Genomic DNA, 12,690 nt, shown 5'->3' with positions numbered 1-12,690 from the left:
TCTGCTTACAGTGGGCTTTTTTTGTTGCTCTCTTTCTAACTCTTCGAGTTGTAGAGTTAGGTCATTTATTCTCATTGTTTCTTGTTTCTTGCAGTAGGCTTGTAGAGCTATGAACTTCCCTCTCAAGACTGCTTTTGCTGTGTCCCATAGGTTTTGGATTGTTGTGTTTTCATTGTCATTTGTTGCCATGATGTTTTTTATTTCTTCTTTGATCTCACTGGTAACCCAGTCATTGTTTAATAGCATGCTATTTAGTCTCCATGTGTTTGATTTTTTTGGATTGTTTTTGTTGTAGTTGATTTCCAGTTTTATGCCTTTGTGGTCTGAGAAGATGCTTGATATGATTTCAATTTTCTTGAATTTGAAGAGACTTTGTCTGTGACCCAATATATGGTCTATCTTTGAAGATGACAAATGTGCACCTGAGGAGAATGTATATTCTGTGGCTTTGGGGTGAAATGTTCTGACGATGTCAATTAATTCCATCTGATCTAGTGAGTCATTTAGGATTGATGTTTCTTTGCTGAGTTTCTGTTTAGAGGATATGTCCAGTGGAGATAATGGGGTGTTAAGGTCCCCTACTATGATTGTATTGCTGTCAATCTCTCCCTTGATCTCCTCCAGAAGATTTCTTACGTATTTGGGTGCTCCTATATTGGGTGCATATATATTTACCAGAGTTATTTCTTCTTGTTGGACTGCTCCCTTTAGTTTTATGAAGTGGCCTTCTTGATCTCTTTTTATGTCCTTCACTTTGAGATCTAATTTGTCAGATATAAGTATTGCTACCCCGGCTTTTTTTTCACTTCCATTGGCCTGAAAAACCTTTTTCCATCCCTTCACCATCAGTCTGTGTGCGTCTTTTTTTCTGAGGTGGGTTTCCTGTAGACAGCAGATATATGGGTCATGTTTTCTTATCCACTCATTTACCCTATGCCTTTTGACTGGGGAATTTAATCCATTTACATTTAAAGTTATTATTAATAGAAACTTGTTAGTCGCCATTTTTGTTCTTTACCGCTGCGTTCCTTCTTTGTTTCCTGTTTTTTCTATTTACAGCAGACCCTTTAGCATTTCTTGCATTGCTGGTTTGGTTGTAATAAACTCCCGTAGACTGTTTTTGTCTGTGAAGCTCCTGATTTGACCCTCAATTTTGATTGATAGCCTCGCTGGGTATAGTATTCTTGGATTCAGACCCTTCCTTTGCATGACTTTGTATATTTCATTCCATTCCCTTCTTGCCTGATGTGTTTCTGTTGAGAAATCAGTCGCTAGTCTGATGGGGGATCCTTTGTAGGTAACTTTCTGTCTCTCTCTGGCTGCTTTTAAGATTCTTGCTTTGTCGTTGGTGTTTGCCAATTTAATTATTATGTGCCTTGGTGTCGGTCTTTTCGGGTTCATTTTGTTTGGGACTCTGTGAGCTTCTTGGATTTGTGTGAATTTTTTCCTCCCTATATCAGGGAAATTTTCTGTTACTATTTTTTCAAACAGGTTTTCTATTCCTTGCTCAGTTTCCTCTCCTTCTGGCACCCCTATTATTCGGATGTTGTTTCGTTTAGCATTGTCCCAGAGTTCTCTTAGGCTCTCCTCCTGCTTTTTAATTTTTTTTTCTAGAAGCTGTTCTGTTTGGGTATTTTTTTCTACCTTGTCTTCTAGCTCGCTGATGCGGTCCTCTGCTTCTTCTAGTCTACTGTTGATGCTTTCTATTGAGTTCTTTATGGCAGTGATGTCATTTTTCATTTCTTCTTGGTTTCTCTTCATTTCCTCTTGGTTCTTCTTCATTTCCTCTTGGTTCCTACACATATTGTTGAATTGGTCTTCCATTCTTTTCATCCACCTTATGGCCAGTTCTCTGAATTCTTTCTCTGACAGGTTGCTTGCCTCCATTGCCTCCATTTCGTTTACTTCCTTTTCTGATGATGCCTGTTTTTCTTTCATATTTGGGTTGTTTCTTTGTTTCACCATGATTTCACTTCTCAAGGTGTTTGGTTATGTAGTTCTCTCTCTGCTGCGCTGATTCAAAGGCACAAAATACAACACAACAAGGCACAACGTACAAGGCACCGAACTAAATGCATTCACGATATTAATAACCCCAAATAAAGGTGACCCCCAGAGCAAAGAGAATTAGGGGATAAAGAAGAAAAAAGAGAAAAAGATTAAAGAGAAAAATAAAAAACAAAAAGGAGTGCCGAAATGAGATTGGGAAAAGGGAGAGAAGAAAAAAACAAAGAGACAAAAAAAAAAAAGTAAGAGAATGAAATAGAGGTGGGGAAGAGGCTATTTGTATGGGGAGAAAACTCCAAGAGAACCGCAACCAATCTCAATGAACTCCAGCAGCAGATCCCTGGAGACTAATGCAAACTACAAACAACCACCAATATCAAGCGAGGCAAGGGAAAACAGAAGCACAAAAATAACCAGATAAAGAAAAAGTAAGCAAAACAGAAAAATGAAAATGAAAAACAACAATTTCCCACACAAGCATAATAATCCCCAATATACTCAAAATCAAGCAAACACTAGCAAAACGACAGAGAGAGAGAGAAAAATATTAGATAGTGAAGAAAGATAAGAGAGAGGTGTATATGGATTTAGAGCGAGGGATTGGAAATTAGATATATAAGTAGGGTGAAATTTAGACAGTGGGTAGAAAGAAGGAATAGGGAAAATCCAAAGCAGGAATAGGGTAAGAGAAACAGGACAACAAAAGGGGGAAAGTGAGGAAGAGAGTGGCTTAAGGGTAAATGTGAGATAGAGAGAAATGATGCTAAAGGAACGATGAAAATAGAGTGTAGAACACTAATCCCAAAATAAAATAAAGAAAAATAAAAAAAAATAAAATAAATGACACTTGAAAAAATGATAAAAGGGTAGCAATAATACTGGTTAAAAAAATGTAGTAATTAAAAAGGTAAAATCAAGTGATGAAAAAAATAAAAAAAATAATAAAATAGGTTCTTAATGAAATGGTGAAAAAAGAATTAAAAAAATATATATATACATATAAAAATATTCGGAAGTGAAGGTGCTTCAGATCTTCCACTCTTCTTTTTGGCACGCCTTAGTCCTGCCAGGCATTCAGGGGAGTGTTGAACTTCCCTGTGATACACTGTCCCTCCGTGCAGTAAAACACAGACCTGATTTTAAGGCAGGTTATATTTGTTTACCAGACTGCCTTTATTTGTGATCACAGAAGAGACAGTTCGTGGCTCTGCCTCTGGGTGGCAGTGTGTCTGGATTGACCTCCGAGGCTATAAGTCCTCTCTATCAGTAGGGTTTTGTTTTGTTTTTTCTCTATGGTATTTGGAACTGATTTGGGAAAGACCACTGCCCAGAGCTGGTTCCTTGCCACTGCCCGCTGTTTCCCAGGCTCCCCAAAAAGAACTTTCCCCTACAGGCTCTGCGAATGACCCCAACTGGGGAATCCCATGCACTGGGTTTAATAATCAAATGCACGGATCTAAGGGGAACTGTAACAAGAGCCTGATATGTTGTGCGAATTCGCAAGTCTCCACCTTCCAGGTCTGCGCACAGTCCCCGCGTGCAGTCTCCGCACGCCCACTCGCCCCTGGTACCAAGCAGCCAGCAGATTGGCAAAGTCCAAGGCTGCTTTTTTACATCCAGTCCAGCTATGGGATTATTTTTAGCGTTCCCTTCTGCCAGCAGCCCTGTGGGGCCCCTTCCCCACTCGCGGGTCACGCTGGTCCCAATGGCTGCGGACTCTGTGGGGCGCAGATTCCGCCCCACGCGCGCGAGCTCAGTTCTCTCTCCAACCCGAACTGCAAACCGCACCTTTAGGGGATGTCCAACCTTTCCGTGAGAAGAAGCAGTGCTCGTCTGAGTTCAGGCAGTCACGCTGCTTGCGATCCCTTGTTTCCAGGTTAGTAGCTGGTCTCTGGATGCCGGCAGCAACCACCCAAGATGGCGCAGTCTCCGCTGCTTAGCTGGCACACCAGGAGAGGCTTCAGCCGCAGTCTCCAACCGTCCTTTTTTTCCTGGGGGTTCTCGGTCTTTCCTAGCTGCAGACAGTCTCTCAGCTGAAAATCCTCTGCCTATTCGGGCTGCATGTTACCCGTTTCAGCTGCTCACCCTTATCTGCTCCAGGACAAGGCACAGGACATGTCCGTTTATACCGCCGCCATTTTCTCTCCCCCTACTACTTTGTTCTTTCTTAAGATTTTGGCTATATGGGGTCTTTTGTGGTCCTATATGAATTTCATGTTTTATTTTCTATGAAAAATGCCATTGAAATTTTGATAGTGACTACATTGAATCTTAGATTGAATCTTCATGATTTCATGGTATTAAATTGCTAGAGGCCTGGTGCCTGAAATTCATGCACAAGTAAGGTCCCTAGGCCTGGCTGGTGATCAGGGCCAATCTGTAGGGCAACCAACGGGGCAATCAGGGGGCCCCCTCTGACACCTGCCTTGGCTGGCCGGTGCTTCCTGACAGCTGGCCCCACCCCTGAATTGCCCCACCGCTGCCAGTTGCCTCCCTTTGCAGGAGGTGACCAGTGGGGCAATCTGGGGGTGGCACTGGCCAGCCCTGCCCCCCACCACCACTGGTTGCCTCCCTCTGCAGGGTGACCAGCAGGGTGATTGAGGGACATGGGGGCCCCCACTGGCACCTGCCTTGGCTGGCCTGGGGCCTGTGGACTGGGGCAGCTCCTGCATTGAGCGTCTGCCCCTGGTGGTCAGTGCACATCATAGAGACTGGTTGTCTGCTCTTTAGTTGATTTGCATATTAGGCTTTTATTATATAGGATGATGCTTTGGTCAAAATAACTTACGTTATTATATATCTAGAAATGTGTTTGCTGGCTTAACTTTCTCTTTCACTTAGCTTATGATTGCCAATGCCTGACGGTTTCTGCCTCATTACTGTTCATATAATTTATGAATCAAGTGTCTAGAATGACCATTCGAAGCCAGCAAAGTCACTCACTTATTGGAATGCCAAAAATCAACCTACAAAGCAAGTTTTGTTCCTTTTAAAGTATTTCATGCCTAATATCAGGTCTGTGTGAAATGTATGCAGGGAAGCTACTCATACCCTCATTTAACAGATAAGAAAACGCAGGCATAAAGGAACGAATCAAGTTGGCCAAGGTTAAAGTATAGGGCCTAAGTCTGTGGCTCCTAACTTCTGGCCAAATTGTTTCTTGCTTCCCTCTCATTTCACCCCATTCCAACTTTCTGCACATGGACTTTGTGACTTTGTAATCTCTTAAGAGAATGCAATCAAAGATATAGACAGGTGCTTGGCTTGGGGCTTTGCTTACAAAATCTGGGCTATCTCACGATTTAAAATCCCTCAAAGGCAAGGACCAGACATTCTCTTCAATAAACAGTAAACAAGCTGACCATAAAAAGAAAATTACAGTCGCATGGGGTTATACAGCCTAGTTATTTGAATTTCAGTTGTTGTTACAAGAATTTATGGTATATTTAGCATCATGAAAAGCATTTATCTTTGGGCAACTGAAGCAATAAGAAAGGCGTAGCTCTTAATTTTACCCACAATATTTCCTTTAATTCAATCTGACACCGCACAAAAAGAATCAGTTAGAATTTACTGGCTCAGGATAATTCCTAATTCTCAGATGGCAGCTGCCAGAAAAGCTAATTAATTCAGATTGACTGCTGGGATTCGTTTTTATTTGGACTTTAAAAAAAATGAATGGGGGTAGAAGATCAATAGCATATGTGCAGCCTGGGCGCACATTCTGTGATGTTCTCTGCCGGTTGAGTTCAGTGCCTTTCTGAACTTTCTGGGAGGATGGAGCCCTTCAAATATTAGCAAGAGCCAAAGCCGGGTTCTAGAGCAAGACAGCGGGGAGAGTCTGAGCACTGAAGTCAGACAGGTCTGGTTGTGTTTTCTCACTTGCTGTGTGACTGTGGGCACGTTGATGCACCATTCTGGGCTTCCATTTCCTCTATAACTGGATATAATACTACCTGCTGCACAGGCTGTGACAAAGAATTCCATTGCATAGCAGGTCATTATCGGATAGTAAGAGCATTGCATGCATGCTATCCCACTACCCCGGGTCTTCTGCGTACAGCGTGGTCTATTAGAAAAGGTTCATCCTTTCATCCATTTGTTCAACCAACATTTACTGAGCACCTCTAACGGGGTGTGGCATCGAGTGCTGGGGACGTACCAGTGAAGTAGATGGAGGAGTCCTGGCCTGGTGGTGTTTTCTGTGACCAGAAATATGCCATAAGAACTTAAACTGTGTTACTTTCTCACTGGGAGAGAGAACTGGTAGACAAGTAAACAAAACATCTTTGGAAGAAATCAATCAAGTCGATGATGAGTAAGGAGTGAGATCATGTGGCCAGGGAAAGCCTGGGGGATGTCAGTGTTGAGACTGGAATGATGAGAAGGGGCCAGTTCTGTCCAGTGCGATGGGGAGCATTCTAGGCATAGAGATCGTGTGTGTGTTGGGGTGGGGGGTGCGAGCAGGGCGTGTGGCTGCAGCACCTGAGGGAGAACCCGGAGAGGAGGCTGGGCTGGGCAGGGGCCAGCATGTGTGGGATCTTCTGGTTAGGAGTTAGCAAACTTTTCCTGTAAAGGGATAGGTCACAAATCGTAGGCTCTGTGAACCATATGGCTTCTGTCACAGCTATGGTTGCAGCAGAAAGCAGGCACAGACAATATGTAAGCATTGGGCGTGGCTGTGTCCCAATAAAACTTTATGGACAAAACCAGTGGATGAGCAGGATTTGGCCAGAGGCTGTGGTTTGCCAACCCTTGTTTAAAGTAAGAGCGGAGTTTGAAGTTTATTCCAAGCACAGTGGGTTGCCATGAGAACGCGTTAAGCAGGGGTCTGACGTGGTCTGACCCGTGTTTATGACTTTGATCTGGGCTTCACACCAAAAATACAGTAAGTCCTCACTTAACATCCTCAATTGGTTTTTGGAAATTGTGGCTTTAAGCAAAGTGATATATAACAAAACCAGTTTTACCGTCGGCTAATTGATTTAAACACAATTTAAGTTCTTATGGCATATTTCTGGTCACAAAAAACATCACCAAATGTCTAAATGAAGACCCCATTGGTGATAGACTAGAGAGGCGGGAGAAAGCAAAGCAAAAATTTGAGAAAACTCATGCAGACATGGGGAGAACATGGAAACTCCAGACAGCGGCCCTGGCAAGAAATTGATGTTTTTCTCATCGGCGTTATAATGAAATGACACGGAACAAAACGATGTGGCTGGAGGCGCCTTCTGCTAAGTTACAGCTGGGCCCAGGTGCTGTGCACAGACTCTCTAGAGCAGGGGTCCTCAAACTATGGCCCACGGGCCACATGCAAATACAAATATTGTATTTGTTCCCGTTTTGTTTTTTTACTTCAAAATAAGATATGTGCAGTGTGCATAGGAATTTGTTCATAGTTGTGGTTTTTTAAACTATAGTCCGGCCCTCCAACGGTCTGAGGGACAGTGAACTGGCCCCCTGTTTAAAAAGTTTGAGGACCCCTGCTCCAGAGAGTCCAGATGCTACTCAAAGCCACCAGTGAGAGGAAGTAAAGGCTCAAGAGGGAGGAAGAGGAGGAGGCGCAGGAGGGGAGGAAGAGGGATAAAGGGACAGGGTATTCTTTGTGTTACTAAGAGTGGTCTTTGGGTCTGGCTCCTTTTAGGGTGCACCTTGAGCTGCCATTGTGGGGAGTTGTGGTATTTTGTTTATTGTCGTTGCTCTAAAGTACTCCGTTGTGTGCATATATTGCAATTGTTTCACTTATTCTCCAGTTGGCTACATAACAAGGAGCACCTGGGTACGTAGGAACTCTCAAAGGTTTAATTCAGCTGTCGGCACTCGGAGCTGGTCCCACAGGCAGCCCTGGGTCAGCATCCGGTTCTGTGGGTCCTAACAGATGTGCAGAGGCACGAGTGTGGGAGTTCCCCCCAGCCCTGGCCCAACCCCCACTCTTAGAACCTGAGGGATTGACTACAGATACATGGGCCTCAACAATTTGGATTTGTGCCCAAGGAGTGTACACGGGGGAGGTGGCGACGGAGGTGGGGTACCCTCAGTGTTTGGTTCCTTTGTCCCCATTGGGCGGAAGGGCAGCAGACACATACTGGAATGGTCACACCTGGTGCTAGAATGTTGACATGCTTCCATACGAGTCGGAAAACAGCCACTGCCGTGTGTGTCCCCTGTACCTCCCTTCTCCCCACCGCCCAGGCCAGAGCTGAGGCTCCCCTGGATGTGCACTAGCCTGCCAGCCTGTACTGCCTCTGTGCCCAGCTTCTGTCCCTCGGCCAAAGCAGGCCTGACCGTGGTGGGAGGGAGGGACACCTGATACAGGTCTCACACCCTGGCCTGCAGACACCCACCAGTCCCCTGAGGTTGGGGCTGTCTTGCATCACTGCAGTACCCATAGTGCACTGTGTCAGTTGATAAGCATTTGGAATATCACATCTGCCTCCTGAGACCTACTTTCTGCCTTGGACAGTTGGAATGAGAATGGCTTTAGGGCTAACTTTGATCCTTGATGAAAGAGCTACAGTAAACGACAGTAATAGTCATTGTAATAAAGATAATGGGTAGGACCAGGATATCCAACACTGACTCAGCTCGAACCATGTCCCAGGCACAGTTCTAAGCATGTTACAAGTGTGAGATCACGTGATCCTAAATCACTCTGGGGTAGGTGCCCCAGAGATTTCTATTTCACAGATACAGAAACTTAGGGCAGTTAAGTTGCCCAGGGCCTCACAGTCGGTCACCGGCTAAGCTGGGCTTCAAACCCAGGCAATCTGACTCCAATGCATAGAGAGTAAGAGGAAGGGGGAGAAAGTACGTGCAGTGTGTCCTGTGCATTGTTTCCCCGGTTCCAGGACAGTGGAAATGGTGTGTGGGGGAGAACGAGCTGTAACTGGAGTCATGGTGGCATAAAACACCTTTCCTTACCTGCTTATTTTTACTATAGTTGTTTTTTATTATTTTACCAGAGGCCCAGTGCACGAATTTGTGTACCAGTGGGGTCCCCCAGCCTGGCCTGCGGGATCGGGTCCGAACTGACTCTCCGACATCCCCTGAGGGGGTACTGGATTGTGAGAGGGCACAGGCCAGGCCGAGGGACCTCACTGGTACACCATCAGGGCTGGGGAGGGACGCGGGAGGTTAGCCAGCCGGGGAGGGATTGCAGGAGGGCTCCAGGGCATGTCTGGCCAACCTTGCTCAGTCCCAATCGGCCGGACCCCAGCAGCAAGCTAACCTACCAGTTGGAGCATCTGCCCCCTGGTGGTCATTGCACATCATAGTGTGCGGTTGAGTGGTCTTCTGTCCCTCGGCCAAAGCAGGCCTGACCGTGGTGGGAGGGAGGGACACCTGATACAGGTCATTAGCATATTATACTTTGGTTGAACGGACGACCGACACTTAGCATATTAGGCTTTTATTATATAGGATTCATGCATGTGTTCATGTATTCATTCAACAACCATCTATTAAGTTTGAAAATGGTGTTAAGTAGGAGGCATTCCAGGTTCAGGTGATAGCTTTATTTTTGGTGGGACTGAATGTCAGCCAAGAACAGACACAAAAGTGGAGATGTCCCAACCATGCTGGTGGCTCTGGGAGACCCAGGTTTAGGTGGGAAGTTTGCCCTCTGCCCCACGTGCTGTGGGAGACCCAGGTGCAGGTGGAATATTTGCTCTCCACCTTAGGTGCCCTTGGAGACCTAGGTATTGGTGAGAAGTTTCCCCTCCGCCCTACATGCTGTGGGAGATCCAGGTGCTGGTGGGATATTTGCTCTCGGCCTTACCTGCTCTCTTAGGCTATGGTTAAACTGGCACCTGACAAAGGGCATGTCCATGTGGGATTGAGCCCAATCTAGGGCACAGAGTGCTGCTCTTCTTGTAGAACTTGAACCCTGGCTGGCTGCTTTGAAATATGGCCACTAATTCTTTGACATCCCTCCCATGGAGAGGTTGGGTCCATGTCACTCTCCCAGCCTTGCCCCCTGTATCTGGTCGGGCCTGTGACTACTAGTACTTCAAGGAATGAATTGTGCAGGAGCACTGCTCCATGACCTCTGGGTGAGGTTGTCACAGGCCATGCGGGAGTGGCCTTGTCATTTGGGGAGTTTCCTATCGGAGCTTTGAGCAGTGCCAGCTCCCTGACCTCCATGCAGATGAGGTCACCTGGAGGCGCTCCACACGTGGTCCAGCAGGGCCCAGCCTCCATCCAGCCCCGAGCCAGGGGGTGTGAGGAAGCGTCTCGGGATTGGGGCCCCAGGAATGGCTTTGGGCTTTATTTTATTGTGTTGATTTCATTGACACCCAGATCTTCCACTGCCTCTTTCCCTCTCAGCAAGGACGACGAGGAAAGGCGGTGAACAACACAAGTGGAGCCAATAACACCCAGGTGAGTGCCCCCGCTGCTCCCCGTCTCCAAGATGATGCACGTGGTTCTTCATATGAAATATCTCGCATGCAGATTCAAAGTATGTGGGGCACACCTCCGGATGATCGATGAAAAACATTAGAATGAAAGAGAGGGACCTAGATAAACAGCTGAAGGAAATAATACAGGGAAAAGAGACACACTTAGGAAGTCTCTACATAGGTTCCTAATCTTAGCCACAGAGCAAGATCACATTACTCCCTAATTACTTATTAGAATAAGATTCAAGCTCCTTGCAGGGTCTGCAGGGTCCCTCCTGCTTGCCTCTCAGCCTCATCTCCCCTGATTTTAGCTTGACTCACTCGCTCTCCAGCCACCCTGGCTTATTTCTGTCCTCCACTGAGTCTGTTCCCACCTCGGTCCTTTGGGGCCATGTGGCTCCTTCTCATGGTTCAGGGCTCTGCTCCAAGGCCACCTTCCCAGAGAGGCCCCTGACAACCTCAGCTCAAGCACTCCTCATCCTGCCTCAGTGTATCATCATCCCAGTCCCTGTTCTATTTATTCTTCGTACTTGTTATATTGCCTATTTCCCACACCTGAATGTAACCTCCACCAACACAAGGAACTTAATGCTCTGAAGTAGAGCCGCTAGGGTTTCCTACAATCAATCTTTATGAATGAGTGAATGAATGAATGAACGAACTTATATATCACCACAACATTTTAGAACAGAAAAAGAGAATAAATCAAAAAAGTTCCCAGGAAAACAGGCTACCTGCCAAGGGGTAGAATCAGAACAGTCTGCCTTCCCATCAGCAGTAGTGGCGCTAGAAGAAAATGCAGTGCTGCTTCCCAGTCTCAGAGAAAATGGGTGGAGCCTAGAATTGGACACCCAGCCAGACTTCCAGTCAAACACGAGAACAAGGTCAAGAATTGCTGAACATGGAAAGACTCAGAAAGTTTGCCTTCCATAAACACTCTCTGAAAGAATTAGAGACATCCTCAGCAAAAATATCAACAACAAAACCAAACCAAAAAACAGAACCCAAGAAAGCAATAGATAGTAAAACTGTCATCATTATGATCAAATGCTCCCAGAATTAAATCTGAGCAGCAGACCAGAGAAGCAGTTAGTCCAAATTAAGAACAAAAAACCAATTATATCATTAAGAAACAGGAAAGATTTTACTGATAAGGGAAAAGCATGAAATAATAATAATAACAATATATCATGTTCCCTCTTCCCATTCCTACTCCCAATTGTTTTTCTCCTAGTGTTTAAGTTACAGTCTCTTCTTTTAATCTATAATAATAAAAGCGTAATATGCTAACTAGACTGGACGTCCTTCTGGGCGGCCAATGGGAAGCCCAGGTCTGGGGTGCCAGAGGGGAGCCGGTGCCAGCAGCAGGGGGAAGGAAAGCCTACTTTTGCACGAATTTCATGCATCGGGCCTCTAGTATAAAATAAACTTCGTTGAAGTATAATTTACATACAATATAAACTGTAAGATTTCACATATGCAAGTCAATGATTTTGACAAATGGCTAGGACATTGTAACTACAATCAATCAAGAGACAGATTTAGGTCTGTGCACATGCACATCCCTGCAGCAAGTTCCCTTTGCAGTCACCTCCCACCAAGGCCCCTTCTATCTCTGTATCTTAGCTTCACCTATTCTAGAGCTCCTGATGAACGGAATCGCACAGTAGGTACTCTTGAGTGTCTGGCTGAATCACTCAGCATGACGTTTTTTAGTCACCCATATTTGTTGCAGGTACCAGCAGCTTGTTCTTTTTATAGCTGAGAGATATTAAATTTCGTGACTATAACTCAATTGTGTTTATTTTCTTTTTGATAGTCATTTGAAAAAAGTTTTTGAATATTAGGAATAAAGCTACTGTCAACATTCTGTGTGAGTCTTTATGGAGGGTATAAGTTTTCATTTCTCTTCAGAAAATCTAGGGTTGCAATTGCTAGTTCATAGGTTAGGTGTATGTTTATTTATTTATTTATTTATTCTTTGTTGTTGAAAGTATTACATATGTCTCCATTTTCCCCCATTAACCTTTCCCCGCCCACTCCCACACCCCAGCACAAGCCCTCATCCCCCTACTGTCTGGGTATATTGGTTATATTGGTTATGCTTATACGTATGCATGCATATAAGTCCTTTGGTTGATGGTCTAGTTTGATTTTTTTTGCATGTATCTGTCCAATTTTCCCAATACCATTTATTGAAGAGACTGTCTTGACTCCATTGTATGCTCTTACTTCCTTTGTCAACTATTAGTTGAGCATAATGGCTAGGGCCAATTTCTGA

At 45.0% G+C, this 12,690-nt stretch overlaps 1 protein-coding gene across 1 annotated transcript in view; it reads right to left on the bottom strand.

Annotated features, from left to right (window-relative positions):
* Positions 1-10,511: 10,511 nt before the first annotated feature.
* PLCL2 (phospholipase C like 2) overlaps positions 10,512-12,690 on the bottom strand; it is a 173,365-nt gene continuing 171,186 nt past the window's right edge. The window contains exon 6 of the mRNA XM_036332702.1: positions 10,512-10,538. Within this exon, the coding sequence (XP_036188595.1) occupies positions 10,527-10,538 (12 nt within the window). The 3' untranslated portion in view covers positions 10,512-10,526. The remainder of the gene's footprint in view (positions 10,539-12,690) is intronic.

Source organism: Myotis myotis, unplaced genomic scaffold (assembly GCF_014108235.1).
Source record: "Myotis myotis isolate mMyoMyo1 unplaced genomic scaffold, mMyoMyo1.p scaffold_m19_p_13, whole genome shotgun sequence".
Lineage (NCBI taxonomy): Eukaryota > Metazoa > Chordata > Mammalia > Chiroptera > Vespertilionidae > Myotis > Myotis myotis.
This window is presented reverse-complemented; position numbering and strand designations above follow the sequence as displayed.